We start from the raw sequence: 17,283 nt of genomic DNA, 5'->3' as shown, positions 1-17,283 counted from the left end.
AGCCTCCAAGGCTGTTCAGAAGAAACCTATCTTCTCTCCCCGAGGGCTGCAACAACTCAGGGCAAAGTTTTGGAAGGCTGGAGTCCTTCTGTGAAGTAAGACACCTTCCACAACACAGGAAAAGTACTGAACACCAAATTCCAAACAAATGTACCTGTGAATGCCAAGATTTGTACTTCTAGATAGCAGGTTGGTTTTGCCCTTATGAACGACCCTTTTTTTTGTTGGAACATTCTCACAAAAAGTTCATGGCTGAATCAAGGTGAAGGGAAATGTACACTTCAAAATAAAATGGCAGAGGTTCTAAGCTGTTAATATTAAATACTTCAAGCAAAGTCTAAGGCTCTATAAACCACATGCACTTGGAAATCCTGATGAAATATTTTACTCAAATGTACAACGATTAAAAGAAAATTCTGTTAAGACAGCCACACTACAGTATAATGATGACTGCTAAACTGAAGCAGCAAGTCAGAGATACACTGCAAAATGAAAGCTGCGTCTTCAAATTAAGAAATTTAATATCTGGCCACAAAAGGAATATATTTGTCTCTAAACAGACCCTAGACTAATGTGAAAGCACTTAGACCTACTTTGCAGTATAGAGGAACACAATACCTGGGAAATAATACTAATAGATTAAATCACTCTTTTCAATGGTATTAAGTATTATTTAAATTTGTTCACTTTTACCTAACTAGAATTCTTCCCAATATAATTAGTTTGATAGTGGTGTTTGATGACTATGCATATATAGAGGTTGCAGGAGGCAACCCACCTCCCCTGCAAAAAAACCAAAAGAAAGAAAGAAAGAAACAAACAACCTCCCCACCCCCAACAACTAACATTTAAATAGTAAGTGAACACTTCTGCTACATTACGGCTGTATTGCAGTAATTAATCAGATTACATTAACTTTTAGCATTTATCAAACATTCCACTTACCTAGAAGTGACCCTATGTGACTGGCAGTACTTCAACCCAGCCAGTCAGCCTTTTATATTACAGCATGGGGAAAAAAAGGCAGTCTTTCTAATGTATTGGACTACCATGGCCTACAGCCACTATTCAACACAAGTCTCCAGTAGTTGCAAGGCAGAAAAGAAAAATACTGCTCTAGCAAAGTACAAGCCTCAATAAGTTAATTAACAAATATATAAAGCTGTTATAAGAACCAACCTAAACAGATGACTAATTCAAATATGTATTAAAAAAAACAGAGAATGAAGACATCTGATGGATTAAGGTAAGTGGCCAGCCAGCCTGTTAAATTTATAAACATAAAAAGCTAAATAAAAGATCTCAAGATGAGCTAACACCCCCCTCCCCCCCAAATCAAAGTACACCAAAAATCTTGGACAACATGATTTAATAATTTTTGTCAGCAGACTTGCTGGGTAACAGACATCACTTACTTTGGAATACATGCATCCACACTTAGTATTCTGCCTCACCATCCCTCTCTCCCCCATACTGTCTTCTAGACACACCTTTATGTTAGCACTGTGACAAACATCAGCAGGACTCTTTTCTGAGATAAGTCCTCCTTTAATATAAAGCTACATTACTCAAGGGAATTTGGTTGATTTTTTTTTAATAATATATGCAACAGAATATGAGGGTTACAGTTGCTGAGTTATCCTCTCACCCTCGAGACAGGGCTCAGGACATTTAATAGGGCAGTGCAGGCATCCATCTGTGGGCAGAAACATTCAGTCTTCAAATCTCAATATAACAGCTGTCAGGTTTACCATCACACCAGAAATAAAGGTGTTTGGAAGTCCTTCTTGAAGAGAACCCTGCTATAATTATTTGTTGAACATTTTCTAGAACAGAAGCAACTCAGCTCTGTCTTCAAAAACAACAGCAGTATGTAAAAAAAACAAACATAAAATAAAGAAACACACACGAACCCAGGCAGGGGATCTGCCCTGACCATGTAACATTCTGTGGCAGTGTGTGTCAACAAGCTTAGAACAAAGAACCGGGTAACTACTTAAATGGAAAAAAGACAGGAAAAGAAAACAACTTTTCAAGACAAGCTGGAGCAAGTTTAAAGTTCTTTAACGTACATGTTGAAAAAATGAGAAAATTGATCTGAAACTAACCTGGGTGATAGGGATGCAGTTTCTGATTGTTATCCACTGAGATGCTAATAGATTGGAAAGAATCAGGAAGGACCTGAATTATTCTAATGATCAAGTGTCTTCCTACTGAGGTTTTCTTTTAACCATATTGTTTTTGACCTTGTCAATGTAAATATAAGTCTCAGCTTGTTTAATCCAAGTTTTAATTTTCTTTTTCCTTTGATAATATCAAAGCCAAGCAAGCATTGTGCTAGCTGGCACTAATTGTTTAAATGCCTCAGCTTTGCAATCTCTGCTAGCCACTAGCATTCATTTTGATTCTGCAGCGATGGCCACGGACATTTTTTCTTGACATCTCTCACCTTGGACGTAACATAGCAGTTATAGTATTTGTATGTTTAAAACTGTGCACAATCCCACCACTTCAAGTTGTCAAAGATTACATGACCTAAACATCTGAAATAAAACCAACTTTTATTCTGAATCTATGACAATTTTTTGATCCATCTTTAAGTCATTGCAAGCTCATACAGCCTTAATTAAAGAAATCATCACCCAGCAGATGGATTTTTGAGCGGAATAAATATCCTGGGTTAGCACAACTAAGAATGCTTAGCAGTCATTTCAGTGGCACCATCATTTTCCCTGTTTTTAATATGATTCTGCTAATGGCTTTACAGATGGCATTAGTATTCTTTTGAAAGTTTGGACGCTGGAAACTCTGACATTTAACTATCAAGGGATTCAGTCTGCATGCCTGGCTTCTCAGGAAAACCTGCTACTCCCAACACGATCAACATTTAGCAGCAAAATTAATGTGCTCTAAGAATGAAATAAACATCTACCCAATCTGTTCTAATGGTCCAAACACTGCTTGTTGAACATAGTAAATAACCAATTCCTTCTCCTCAGTTCAAGTTTGCTGAAACAATACGTCTGGAAACGAGTCTGCAGTCTTCAATACAGTAAAGATTTCTGCAAACAAATTTTAGGCCTGAAGTACAGTTGTCTGTCGGGTACAAAAATTCTTATTGTGTTCGGAGCTGATAGTCTGCAAGAAAGAGGGAGAAGAAAAAAAAACCAAAACACAGTAGAACTCATTAGCTCATCTTTCATTGCCAAACAAAAATAATTACAGCAGACCACGTATATTTAGGAAATGCTAATGCTAAAGTATTGAGTTCAGTCAACTTAAAAAAAAAATATATATATAAAGAATTGTTTCCAAAGTTGCATCTGGAAGAGAAACGTTTTGCTCCTTTACTGTTAAACAAGTAACAGGTAAGAGTAACTTTTGTTCACCCAAACTGACTGTCCAACTGACTCACCAGCTTCAGTATTAACAGTGATACTGTCAGCTTTGAGAGACATACTCCAAAAGACAGTTATCAACTTCAAATGGCAGAACCCTTTCTTTAGCTGCAAAATACTCAATTTGCTCATCAATGTACAGCCATCACTAGCACTTCCATAACAGCAACAATAGGGTGTTTAGAAAGAGGCATGTATTTTTAAAAGGATTTATAGCAGTAGTGCATGGAACCATTTCACACTGAAAAGTGAGAGCAGTCTAGAGCAGGGGTGGCTAACCTGTGGCAACATGTCACAAGTAGCACAGACAGCCTGTGTGTGTGGCACATGGCAGACTGGGGTGGGGGCAGGCAGAACAGTGGCAGATTGGCCAGGGAGCACAAAGCAGAGAAGCAGATTGGCCAGGGGAAGGGGACTGAAGTGGCACTCAGGGAGGGCGCAGAGCCCGATCTATGGCATGCCTGCCAAAAGGGTTGGCTTCCAGTAGTCTCTAGGCATGATGCAGACGATTACTGAGAGAACGAACATGAGTGCTTGTGCACCAATGATGTAAGAAAATAATGTGTAAATTCAGTGTTTACAGATGATATCTTTTAAAGTTACCTCCATTTTGGGTGATATAGCGAACCCATGGTAAAGCCTGATACCCACTCTTCTCGATGATCTTTAAGTAGCGGACCTTTAAATAAATAAAAACAAGCCACACAGCACCTTATGCAACTTTTTTACTGGAGCGCACAACATTTTAACTGAGGACATATTAAACAAAAGCTTTGGACATAGTTATGGATGGGAAGCAGCAGTCAAAGAGTGAGTAAAATGCCAGGATATATAGAAATAGAACAGAAATAACATCACCACAAATATTCAAGGTGGGAGCACAACTTCATGTGCTGTTTTGGTCACCACCTGTATTTAAAAAAAAAAAAAAAGGCATTCCTCTTGGAACTGCCAGGGAAGCAAGAGCTGAGGATAAAAATCAGACGAACCGAACTGTTTCCATATAAGGAATAGAAAAAAAAACTGTTTAGAGGAGACAAACAAAAGGCAATATAAGAGAGAGGTGTATAATACAGTGAGCAGTGTACACAAAGCCAGTCAGAGGCTTTCTTAGCCTTCTTTTGAAACAGTAGGGGAAACTTTCAGCAAAAACACGATGAGTTTCAAGAAAAGATAACAAGAAATGTTCTTTTTCCTAGTTTCTTAAGCAAACATAAGATTCAATTAAGAGGCTAGTAGAACTAAGGTAAACAAAGCCTCACCATCAGCTTTGGGCTTTACTACCCAGGTAGCGTTACCCAGCAGCTAAATGAACAAAAAGATTAATCATTTAATTTTCTAGAAGTTCCATTTTTTGTTACAAACCTGGATTCCTGAAGTGGTAAAATAAGGAATTTCAAACTTGACACTAATGGGTGGTTTGCCTTCTTTATCTTCAGCTTCAACGCTTGGAAGCCCAAAGTGAGCTCGCATTAGATACTCCTTTCCCCCCTGCCAAAAAGTAAAGTGAAAAAGTCAGTCATTTCAAAAGAAAACATTTTTGGGAAAACAAATGTGCTTCTGGTATGGCAAAGTTCTCCAGCTATAAATATGGAGTGATTACACATTTGCTTAAAAAGTTCTTACAAGTTGAACTCCAGATCAGATTAAGGACAAACTAGAAAAAAACCTATGGCTCCAAATGTCATACCACAACCCCACCCCCTTTTAAAGACAAAGGGAGCTAGGTCATTTTTTTGTTGTTATTATATGTAAAATTGTTACGGGAAACTGTACTTGTATCCCTTTAGTGTTTGGAAGGGATTGCTGCCAATGGTTCATATAGAGACTCAAGATGTGACAGTTATAATTACTTCAGTGATTGAACCTTATTTTCTTCTCACAACAGGTATGTTGAATGGCAAGTGAAGGACAACAGAAGTAGGTGAGAACATAAACTAGAGAGTAATTCAGATCTAAACGTGAAATGCAGGATTTGCTTACAGAATTACCTCTAAGTATCTGTGGTCTTAAGTTACAATACTTCATTGAGAACAGGGGGGAAAACGGCCAGTATTACACGTGCAATGTTAGGATTGTGTGTTAAGCAAATTTTAATCAAGTTCTAGATTTCTTAAATAGATTCACTTTCATTAAAAGCTACAATGCTGAGGTGTTCAGCGATTAGCAGAGCTATTATAATATTGCTGCTTACTGGAAAAGATTTAATGGACCACACAATTTCACTGTTCTCTGGAACCCATTTGACACTTCCCACTGTGGTTTTAAACTTTGGTGAGTCTGCATCATTTGGAACTGGAATGTGAATCTCCACGTTGTTGGCAGTAGATCTGCGCTTGAATTGACTCTTTGCCTAAGAAAGTGAGAGGTAATTTTTTTATTTTTTGTTTAGTATTCATACTCCCCAACCTCCCTCCCTGGTCTTCCAGTTTTCATATTTAACAAAATCTTATCTGGATATTTTAAAGACCTTGGAGCTAGAAAATGCCCTGTTTGTCAGGAGGGTTTTAGAAGATTCACATACAGAAGTATAATACAGAAATCAGAACCAACTTTCAAATCAAACATGCAAAACATGATATCCTGCGATTTTAAGACACTTCTATAAAACTGTAGATTTTTAAATGCTTCTGTGAACACTCATGCTGTCACTTTAATCCATCCAACACAAAGCTAAGAACTACTTCCCAGAAAACAAACATATTAAAAAAATGAAAATTTAAGTAACAGAATTCAGGGGCTGAAGGTGAAGATACACATTCAGAGGCCTTTAACCTTGATCATGTACTCTATGCGACTGTGGGAATGTTTTTCAATCACAGACTCAATCCAGATCAGTGGTTTTACCTGTTGGAAAACAAACAAGTTTTTACAGCGATGAGAAAAAAGTAGTTATGGTACATCAGCTTCCAAAAATGTTAGATAGGAAACATCTAATTAATACGCATTTTGCTTCGGCTAGACCCAGGCACTAAAAATAAAGTTCTATATATGCGATTCAGAAATACAGATGAGAAAACATCAAGTTTTGACTACAAAAACAAGATGCCAAAAACAAAAGAACAACAAAAATCACCCTGAAGTTTTAAGATTTAATTTAGTCTCAGAAACATTCTCAAATGACAGAAACATCCAATGTCTCCCAGAACAAAATGTAATAATTGAATGCATTAGGAACTCAAAATGCAATAGGCTAAAAAACAGCCACCAGCTTTGGCTTTAAAATATTCTGTTAAATTTCAGTAATTCATTCGTGTCACATCATCACTAATAATCTTTTCAGTTCACCAGTTTGCTGTCTCTTGCCATAGGATTGCACATTCTGGGTTTGCCACATACAGATATGTGATCAGCCAGTTTCATTCTTGGATGTTACCTTTTCTTATTGATGAAGCAGACTTCCTTATCTCCATAACAGTATGACCAGGAGAAGAGGGGTCAGTGTGACCAGACAGGCCGATTACAATGTTTTGCTCTGAACAGGTTAACGTACAAGGGACTTTAAAGGTTTTATAACTAAAAAAAGAAGTGTTTATATGGCAAGCAAGGATGCAAAGCCCTGAGTTTGGGAGCAGAGGCAGAGAAGTATTAACCTGGCTCTTGGCAGTGATGCCTGACACCTCTCGCAGAAAGGCCCTGTTCTCACTTCATCCACTTGCCCCTGCCTCCATTCCAGTGCCTACCTTGATGGAGCACTGCAGGCTTGCATCTCACACAGCTGCTGCCCATGCCACTTGTGGCATGTGTGATGGCCACACCTGCACTAGGTGGCAGTAGTAAACATAGAGATTTTACTATATCAGTATTTTTTAATGTGCTATACCTCCTTCTCAAAGCACCCGACTAAAATCTAGGTGACAGTTACTTTTTCTCTACCCAATACATTAAGATCAGCTGCATTTACAATTACGATGACAGTAAACACATACACGTAGAGACCAACACGGTAGACTAGAACTGCTCCACCAACCGTGAAGGAATCTTGTTTGCAGTTCAAATAAATATTTCTATAAAGGGGATTTTACAAATGAGTTGCATCCTTTCAGCTGCTATGACAAGCACACCCTATTGCACTATGGGAAAGTAACAGTATCTTGAGCAAATAAAACTAAAAGGAAATATTTTAGTGTCAAAATGAAGTTGCATTTTGATTCAGAGTGGCAATTCTTGTAACTGTAACTGTTTTGCTAGTATTTAAGAACACATATTTATTGTTAAGTTATTCATCCTAAATCTGTTATTTCTCCCAAATACGTAAGCGTGAAACTTCACTGTTAACAGGGCAATTAAAAAAAAAGGATGAGAGTGATTCTGGAAAACCTTTTTCCAGTTTTGCCTGCAATTCAATACCTTTTTCCTTTGAATCTGTTACACTTACGTGAGTGTTAAGACGATAAGACATGAGTTCAAACTCCCCATCAGGTGGGATGAAAGAAATTGTCCGGTCATTTTCAAAGCGAGAGAGACGGACACACTGGTGAAACTTTACATCTTCCAATTCCACTGACTTGCTTTTGCCACCTATCAGGAAAGATAAATACTAATTTGTTTAACATGACAACTTGAAGGCCTACATCCAGAGTCCAAACACAGCTCCTTATGAAAAACTGAAATACTCTACTGTAATATTCCCTGCATGAACTAGGACTACTCTAACTCACCACTGAAAATTTAGAATTACACACACATGGGCCTGAACAGGACACAAGGGAATCCTGAAGGTAATAAGATAAAATGTGATGTTCTGGTTTTGCTCAATACACACACACAGCTTGGAATTCCAGTCTTGAAGGGAAGAAATCTGTAGGTGACAAGAACCTTTCTGCTAGCAGTGTCATTTTAGATATTTTAATCTGTAAGGGTGGTGAGCAAAAGTCCTTCAAATATAGTTGAGAGAAGTCTAGCAAAAATGTAATAATACAGCCGTCTTTACTGGAATATACCTCTGAGTTTGGGATTTTTTGCCCCGAACTATGATTAATACCATTTTTAGGCACATGAAAGTTGGTAAGACTTATGCTCCCAACCTGGGATGTCATTCTCCCCTTGTGCTCGGCTTTGGTGAGGCCACAGCTGGAGTACTGCGTCCAGTTTTGGGCTCCACAATTCAAAAAGGATGCGGAGAAGCTTGAGAGTCCAGAGAAGAGCCACGCGCATGATCAGAGGTCAGGGAAGCAGACCCTACGGTGACATGCTGAGAGCCCTGGGGCTCTTTAGCCTGGAAAAACGCAGGCTCAGGGGTGATCTGGTGGCCACCTATAAGTTTATCAGGGGTGACCACCAGTATCTGGGGGAACGTTTGTTCACCAGAGCACCCCAAGGGATGACGACTAGGTCGAATGGTCATAAACTACTACAAGACCGTTTCAAGCTGGACATAAGGAAGAATTTCTTTACTGTCTGAGCCCCCAAGGTCTGGAATAGCCTGCCACTGGAGGTGGTTCAAGTGCCTACATTGAACACCTTCAAGAGCAAACTGGATGCTTATCTTGCTGGGATCCTATGACCCCAGCTGACTTCCTGCCCTTTAGGCAGGGGGCTGGACTCGGTGATCTTCCGAGGTCCCTTCCAGCCCGAATGTCTATGAAATCTATGAAATGCATTACAAGTCCAAAAGAATACATTTCCCCCCTGGATGTTACATGGGGCAGGGTGCTGTTGCTAATACCACTTTATCTATCTTGGTTGACTTAAGACTTTTCTATATTTGAGTACCCCTTGAATTCCCCTTTACCTACCTCTTCTCTTGCTCATAGTCTATGAATACATGCCTGCAGTTTACATCTCAATCTGCCAAAGCCTAAATTTTAAATAGAGGTTTATAACCATCAAGAAATGAGGATCATGATGTATTTAAGCGGCAATACTAAGTCATTTAATGTAATAAACTGTTACAAATTTATTATTCCTAATATTGCAATGTAAATTATGGTCAACAATAAGTAGAACATAGAAAATTTGTAGACTAAAGTGAGTAATATCCTTGAAATGAGGTTTGCTCAAACACATGGCCTCCACAACAGAAACCTTACAAAAACTACAGCTAAGACAGATGTAGGAGAATTGCTTAATTAAATAGTATGAGGTACTTTGGGCCCAAAGCAAGTGAATGTGGTAAAACTTCATTTGCATTCCCCCTTCCAATTGTTGAAGCTGAAAAATGTCTCTGAACTAATAAAACATTAAAAGAGCTCCTGCTATGAAACAGACAATTCTCTACTCCCAAGTCTTCACCAACTTGTGGTAGGCATGCCACAACTGGTACGGGCAGTGGGTCTGGCATGCAGCAGACTGGGGAGGGGATGAGCAACACAACAGCAAACAGAGAGGAGGGAGCAAAAAGCAGAGCAGCAAATAGGGCAAAGGAAGGGGATTGGGTTGGCACTTGGGGAGGATATGGGGGCTAAAAACAGGTGGCCCCCACTGCTTGACTCCTATACAGGAAAGCAACATGACACACCATTAAAGAACAAATGCTTTTACCTGAAATGATACAACACTTGATCTTAGCCCTATACACATCAGAAGAGTAATAAACCAGGTAATACTGGTGCTATTTGAGACACCGCATACATACTCACGTCCTGTGTTATCAAAGAGTACTTTATCATTTAAACCAAGGCGAAGTTCTGGCATTCCTGAGAGAAAGACCCTCATTTTAATGGATCCAACTATCTCACTCCGTAATACATTGCCATTGGCACTAACCTAAAGAGCAAAGAGAGGTGGAGTTATTCTGATAAATCATTATTGCTTGAAAATAAATGTCAAATGCACGCAGCCCCACATCCCAGATGAGTAGTGTGAGGCCGGTTGGCAGGCTGGAGGAGCCACCGGAAAGTATGTTGAGGAAGGGGGCGGGCCTGTGGGCCTGACCCGGCATGTGCCATACACCAGGTGGGTCCGATCAGACCCGAGGCAGCACCACAGGACAGATGGCAGACCTCTGGAGACTGAACATTTGATACCCTAAACTGAAGGATAGTACAGTACATGAAACAGATTCTACTACACACACCACTTGTAATAAAAAACGTTTCACGTCACAGCCAACACAAATTATTTTTTAAATGCACAGAATGCTAGCATCTTCTCCTTGATCTTGGCTCTCGTGATTTCTCATTTAAAAAAATTCCAGAATTCTCTCCCTCTTCAAAGTCATTCTATAAGAATGATACAGTTAAGATTTATGCATAGAGGGGGATTAGGTAGTTCAGTCTGGAAGTTACCAGACAAATGAAAATCCCATAAAAAATATCACTGAGATTCATAAGAATTATTAGATACAACTATTTATGCCATTGACTTTATTGGATGCTCAACCTTAGTGACATATTTAATTAAGTATTAAATAATTAAATATTAAATAATTAAAAAGTGATTTCAATTGTGATCGTATAAACACATGCATATAATCTCAATTGTTCCATCTTTTGTATTTGCATGTTATAGCTCTTTACACGTTTACTACTATATTTCTCATTAAAAAAATATAAAAGGTATAGCAGAAGTAAAATATAAACCCACCAAAAGGTTAACAGATTCTATAACATCCAGAAACACCTCATTTTTCCTATATTTTATCCCCTCTGACCTCCAAGAAACAGCATTGGTAACAGTGGCAGGTGGACGTGGAGCTCCAGTTTCAAGTTTGTGGCCTTCCTGAGTGATGTACCTTCCATCACAGAAGTTGAGTGAAAGATATGAAAAATACATTTTGTAATCTTCACAACTAGTATAGCAACACTGATATCAGCATGTAAACTGTAAACAAGGGAAAACTAGAAGAAGAGATCAACTTTTTTGGGGGGGCCAGCTCCTGTCATTTTACGTGCTTGCTTATTTTCTGGTAAGATACTGCAGTTATCTTTCAACAAAAACCATAAGACTAACAAGTTTCCTCAGCCACCTGGGGGTTAAGGAAAATGAACAAATTAATCTTTCAACTTCCCGAGCCATGGGAAAATGAGGCCTTTCTCAGATCATTCAGGCCAACATTTGTATGCTCCTAAATATTTTTAAAGCATCTACCATATTGACATTTAAGTACCAGTACACAGATACTTACTCTTGTAAAATTTTACTATCAGTGGTTTGGGGATAACCAAAATCCATTAGCTCATCTAGCAACTCATAAATAATAACAAAGTTATCCCGAATGCTTTCTTCTTCCAACTCCTTGAAATATTCTGAAAATACCTGAAATGTTCAAGTTAGAAAAGAGTAAAGTCCTAGATCTTCAATTATATGCATTTAAAACAGTGGTTTCCAAACTAGTGTACATGTAGATATGCAGCTTTTTGCCAAGTGGTACATGTACAAATTCTTAATAATAGTGGCAGAGCTTTTGACTGTTCAACACACAGCCAATAAAAACGCATGCTGCACCTTGACATCGGTGAATATGAAGAGATGCAATGAGGACAGGGGGCACAGGCTGCAGTTTTTTGGTTTTTGTTTTGTTTTTTTAAAGGTAAAGGGGTACAGGGACAAAATCCTTGAAAACCACTGCCTTAAAACTTAACAGAAGGGGCTTATTATAAATGATACCAGAAAGTTAAATTCAATTCACATTACTTACAAACCTCCATAACACAGCAGAACAAAGTTCTGATTGGACATTACACAGAGTTATGGCCACTGGAACCTGAAATCCCAAGTTTCCTAACATTCAAGGTGTTGTTTAATACTTCCAATTTTTTTTTTTTTTTTTTTTTTTTTAAAGTCATAGAAAATGAGGGTTGGAAGGGGCCTCAGGAAGTCATTGAATCCAACCCCTTGCTCAGAGCAGGACCATCCAACTATCATCTTGGGCAAAGCTTTGTCTAGACCCAGGTATGGAGATTCCACCTCTTTGTGGTAACTTGCTCCAGTGCTCTACTACCCTGCTAGTGAGAAAGTTCTTCCCGATATCTAACCTCAACTTCTCTTGCTGCAACTTGAGCCCATTACGCCTTGTTCTGTCATCTGCCCGCACTGAGAACAGCCCAGCTTCACCCTCTTTGCACCCCCCCCTGCAGGGAGTTGAAGGCTGCTTTTAAATCCCGCCTCAGTCTTCTCTTCTTCAGACTGAATAAGCCCAGTTCCCTCAGCCTCATTGCTTAGAATAATGCTTTTTATTTTAACATCTTAAGACAGTTTTTTGTTTGGACATAAATTACTACAGCTTCTGAAAATTCCTGAAATAATGCAATTCTGTCCCACACAGAGCATGTCTCAACTAACAGACCGTCTTCCCCACTGTTCTGCTGCTCTTAATGGTCCCTTACATTTATGCGTTTCAGAAATCTTCAGTAAACCAATGCCGCCGGAACAATGATACAATTACACCACAAAAGCCCTTTTTTCAACCTGCCCACTGAGGAGGAGTGCTTTCCCCAATTCACAGCAACTCTTTTATAGTAGTTGGAATGCTCCAGACTGAATGATGTGCATATTTATTAGTAATAAGAATGCGCCTCCATGCATTTGACTTGGCTAATTAGTTTAACAATCCCTGAAAACTGAAGTGAACCATAACACGCAAGATAGATGCCTAGCTACAAAGGAAAACATTCTTCTTCCAGGAAACATGCCTTTCACCAAGAACCAGCCAACCAGGCACAGAGACTACATTGTCTCATACAACACTGATGAAGCACAATCAGTATCAGCCTTAGTCCAAAGGGACAGATACCTCAAAGTCACATGCCCAAGGAAGGTCAAAGAAATAAAGCTTACTTTTTTCCAAAACACATTCATAGGAAAATGACAAAATTTCCTCTTTAATAAAGTACAAATCCATCTTCCTTGACTTTCATTCTAAGCATCACATTCTTATTTTGACTCTTTCTACTAGCCTTTACTTGCACATGGCATTGATTTTAAAAGTCTCATCTAGAGGTGCACCAATATATTGGTGCCATATTGGATCAGCACCGATAAAAGGAAAATTAACATTATTGGCTAACGGCTCTTTGTGGCTGGTGCAGCCAATAATGTTAACTGATAAATATAATATGCCTTCTGGCAGGGGCCCTCAGACTCTATGTGCATGCACCTGGCCAGGAATGCAGTTAGTGTGGAAAGCAGCACCCTGCAGTAAGTCTGTGGGGGGGGGGGGGGGGAAGGGGTGTGGGGGAGGAAAGGGGCATGGGGGAAGGCAGACTGGGGCTCCCTCGGTGAGGGAGGGAGTAGGGCAGAGGCTGGAGGGGCTGCCCAGCCAGGATGGTGAATGGGACCCTGGGGCCAGGCCAGGAAGTGTGACAGCTGTGGGCCGCTCATCCAGAGGGTGCGTGGGGGAGGAGGTGGTGGCTCCCCACTGCTGCATGCATGCTCAGGCATGGGAGGGCACATGCTCCTCTGGATTTTTATGTGGGGTGGAGGCGGGCTGCCTGCTATGGACTCAGGGCTCTCTGCCCTGCTGCCTTTGCCCAGGGAGCTGTGCGCTAGCCATATGTCCCTTGCCCATCTCCCAGCAGTGGGGGTGGCAAGTTGTGCCTCCTGCTGCCAGGTGGTCAGGGAACACATGGCCAGTGCACAGCTCCTGGGGCAAAGGCAGCAGGGTAGAAAGCCCTGAGCCCACAGCAGCTAGCCCACCTCCACCCTACTCCTAAAAGCATCCCCACACTTAAAAATGATGGCGGCAGCACTTGAACTAAAGCTCATTTAATGAGCTTTAGTTCAAGCACCCCTGCTGCCATTTTTAGGCACCGAGATGCTCATCCCCTGAATGAGCTGCCTGCAGCTCCATCCTGCTCACTGCCCCAGCCCCAGGGTCCCATTCATTGCCCTGCTTGGGCAGTGTTTCCAGCCCCAGCCTCTACCCTGCTGCCTCCCACACTGTGGGGGTTTTGATCTGCCCCAACCCCTTCCTTCCACCATGTCCCTTTCCCTCCACAGACTTACCTGTCGGGAGCTGCTCTTGACACTGCCCAGCTGTGTTCCTGGAAATCGGTTATTGGATCGGTATCAGCCGATATGCCTCTTGAATAATCCCCTATTGGTACCGGCCAAGAAAGTCTTTATCGGTGCACCCCTAGTCACATCCATATTTTCAAGGCTGACTGCAAGTAATTGTGCAACAATATTCCTGTATCTCCCACTTTTGGTTTCCTCTACAGTAACTGTTATGTTTGTTTCCTTCCCTGTTCCTGCCCCTTATATCCTTTTTCAGCTCACCATGCCACTACATTTTTCTAATCTTTCCAATGCTAGTTGTGCATACAAAGCAGTTGTCCCAAAGATGACCTTTCCTTTTGGGCTTCCTATTTTCCTTTCTGGGTATCTTTTAGATTATATGCTCTTTGAAATGAGGAAGGTATTGATTTTTGTTTTTGTCAAAGCCCTTCTGATGTGCAATAATAAAATATTAGTAGTTAATGCAAAAGGATCACCAAAATATAACCATAGCATAATTAGATGTACTATTTCTACGCAGCAGTAAGAATTCAAAGACCTCTAAAGCTGTAAACAACAATATGACTTCCCTGAAAGAACAATAGTACTTTATCAATTGTGTACTCACTTGAACCACCTTATAGAGGAATGAAAACACCAGAGAGACACAAGCATTCTTCTTAGAAGTTGCAACAACTGAAAAAAGTAAGTTTAGGAATGTTTGTTCAAAGTTCCCATTTTTTTAATTTTATTTTTAAATCCCTTTTCAAAAACGTTTACTAAGGCACTGTAGCTGACCCAAAAACTCAGGAAACCATTCATTAGGTATGCCATTTCATTTCTAAATGCTGAGCTACTGAAAAGCAAAGACAGGTAAGCATTGAGAAAATACTGGTTGCACTGGCACTTAAACATATATATTTTTGGTTCATAGGGTATTTAATGGGAATTTGACCTTAACTGTTTTTTATCTCTGCAAAACCTTCCCCCCCTCTCCCCCGCCATGCTGACTTCCATTGTGAAAATTCACACGGTCAACATTTCCACCCTATTAAGTAGCCTATACTCCAAAGGATACGATATAAATTGTTATGTTTAATCCACATAAAACGAACTCCTCCATGAGCTAGAATGGGGGAAAGTGTTCCTTCTTCTTCCTTTTCCATAAGGATCGGCATAAAATGCTCAACCTCTGACATATCGACATCTCCACGGTAATTTCGACAGATGAGGACCTGCAATGGATGAGTACAATAGAGAACCAAATGGACAACACACCTGAAGTGGTCATCTGAATAACATACATGACCTTTGGAAATGGAGGTCAACTAATTTGAGTGACTAAAATTGATACTTGTATGGTGGAACCACAAACCACTTGGTTATTTAAATTACAAAATGCTTGTGGAAATCTTTTATTTACAACACACTGTATTTGATACCAAGACAAGATTTTTTTCCCATTTAACATGGGGAAAAAAACCCTTATCTTGGGATCAACTATTGTGAGGGGGAGGCATGGAGGGAGAAGAGTAGGCAGCTGCTGTGGCTGCAACCCTGACTGGAGGTTGGGCAGAGCTGCAGCTGCTGTCTTCCCCCCCAATCGCCTTTGCTGTGGCAAGCTGTCCCCACTCCAGTCTGGGACGCCACGCATGGCCACGGCGCTCTTGCCCCAGGATGGAGCAGGGGCAGCCCTCTGGAGCCAGGGTAAGCAGGGAGGGGTGGCCAGAAGGGAGCAAAGACAGGGCCCCAAGGTGGTGGGAAGTGAGGTGGCGTGCCTGTGGGGAGCCTTTCGCCAGAAGGCGACAGGCACAAAGGGATCAGGATGCAGGGGGCTAAGGGTGGTGGGGGTGAACGACCGGCAGCAGGAGGCAAGCTGCTCCAGTCCACCCCCGCTGGCTGCCCCCCCCCCCATCTGCTGCTGCAGCTGGGTGGGTGGGGGAACAAGTTTGGGGCGACTCTCCAATTAGATTGTATACATGGACCGAGAAGTGTTGCACCGACAGAACGGCACTGCTCCGCCGTGAGGAGGGTGTGCGGACGCCTGGCAGCTAGAGACGTGCACAAACCCGCCGTCAGACAGCACAGAGCCTGCGCTGCCGCTCGGCAGAGAAGCGAAACACGCCCCTTGGGACTCAGGGAAGCCTGCGCGCAGCGGAGCGGCTCCCACCGGCCCGTGCTCCTCGGGCAGCGCCGCTGCCAGCCCTCGGGGAGGGGAGGGGAGGGGCGGCCCGAGAGAAGCCGGCCTGTCCTGCGGGCCCCGGGCGGCAGGACATGGGGAGGCGCGGCCGGGCCGCCAGGGAGCCGCCCGCAGCCAGGCCTACCTTCCCCTTCAGGTCCAGCACGTAGACGGCGCTGGCGGACATGCTGCCGGCTCCTGCCCCCCGCGGCCTCGCCCGCGCACTTCCGGCCGGAAGTAGCCCCGCTTCCGCCCCCGCCGGAAGCTGTGAAGCTCGACCCGGCGCGCGGGGCGGGGCCTCGTCCCCTCTTCCGGGGTTGGCGACGCGCGCGCGCCGCCATCGCTGTGAGGTCCTGGGCCGGCCAGCGGGGGCGGTGCCGGTGCCGGGAAGGCTCGGCAAAGAGGCGCCGGGTCAGAGCCTTCCGCTCCGGTGCTCAGTTGTCCCCAGAAAGCCGCGCTGCGTTGTGCTGAGCCGCGGGCGGGCCCTGCCCAGCACAGGCAGCAGACAGCCGAGAGCAGTAACTGAATTCCCACTGCCGCTTCTTCTGTGCCACGTCTTACACGCGCTGTACACGAGCTCGGGGGCCAGCGAGGAAGTCAAAGTGCACAGCAGGATTTGGGGGCTCAGAAAGGGGCACCGTTCACGTGCGAGGGAACAACCCCAACGTGCGTTTACAAGGTGCTCAGAGCTGCATTTATGGTTCCGCTAAAGACGGCAAACACAGGCTAGCAGGTACAGCCTAGCTCAGAGGAAAAGTGCTGTCAAGATCCCCTCCTCATCCCCTACACCAGGTACATTTTTTAAAAATTATTTTAAATGCAGTTTTT

The 17,283-nt window shown here is 42.2% G+C and overlaps 1 protein-coding gene and 1 long non-coding RNA gene across 3 annotated transcripts; one reads left to right on the top strand and one right to left on the bottom strand.

Annotated features, from left to right (window-relative positions):
• Positions 1-2,544: 2,544 nt before the first annotated feature.
• Positions 2,545-16,707, bottom strand: AP1M1 (adaptor related protein complex 1 subunit mu 1). Its single transcript, XM_006259501.4, has 12 exons — positions 16,601-16,707; positions 15,355-15,511; positions 14,905-14,972; positions 11,467-11,597; positions 10,926-11,073; positions 9,980-10,106; positions 7,777-7,919; positions 6,174-6,245; positions 5,593-5,751; positions 4,764-4,889; positions 4,002-4,077; positions 2,545-3,138 (listed from the first exon to the last, which is right to left on the bottom strand). Exons 1-12 carry the CDS (start codon positions 16,640-16,642, stop codon positions 3,116-3,118), a joined length of 1,272 nt encoding a protein of 423 aa, XP_006259563.1. The 5' UTR covers positions 16,643-16,707; the 3' UTR covers positions 2,545-3,115.
• Positions 4,887-15,675, top strand: LOC132246564 (uncharacterized). Of its 2 annotated transcripts, none has more exons than XR_009457939.1 (2): positions 4,887-5,322; positions 14,818-15,675. It is a non-coding gene; the product is annotated as an uncharacterized LOC132246564 (long non-coding RNA). The 2 variants fall into 2 exon arrangements; XR_009457938.1 differs by lacking the exon at positions 4,887-5,322 and adding an exon at positions 11,596-12,233.
• Positions 16,708-17,283: the final 576 nt, after the last annotated feature.

The sequence above is a fragment of the Alligator mississippiensis genome, chromosome 16 (assembly GCF_030867095.1).
Source record: "Alligator mississippiensis isolate rAllMis1 chromosome 16, rAllMis1, whole genome shotgun sequence".
Taxonomy (NCBI): Eukaryota; Metazoa; Chordata; order Crocodylia; family Alligatoridae; genus Alligator; species Alligator mississippiensis.
This window is presented reverse-complemented; position numbering and strand designations above follow the sequence as displayed.

Coding starts and splice junctions, on each gene's coding strand:
- AP1M1 (XM_006259501.4), bottom strand. CDS start 16,642: ATGTCCGCCAGCGCCGTCTACGTGCTGGACCTGAAGGGGAAG. Junction 15,512..16,600: donor TGCTGGACCTGAAGGGGAAG/GTAGGCCTGGCT, acceptor CATCCATTGCAG/GTCCTCATCTGTCGAAATTA. Junction 11,598..14,904: donor TCCTCTATAAGGTGGTTCAA/GTGAGTACACAA, acceptor TGAACATTTCAG/GTATTTTCAGAATATTTCAA.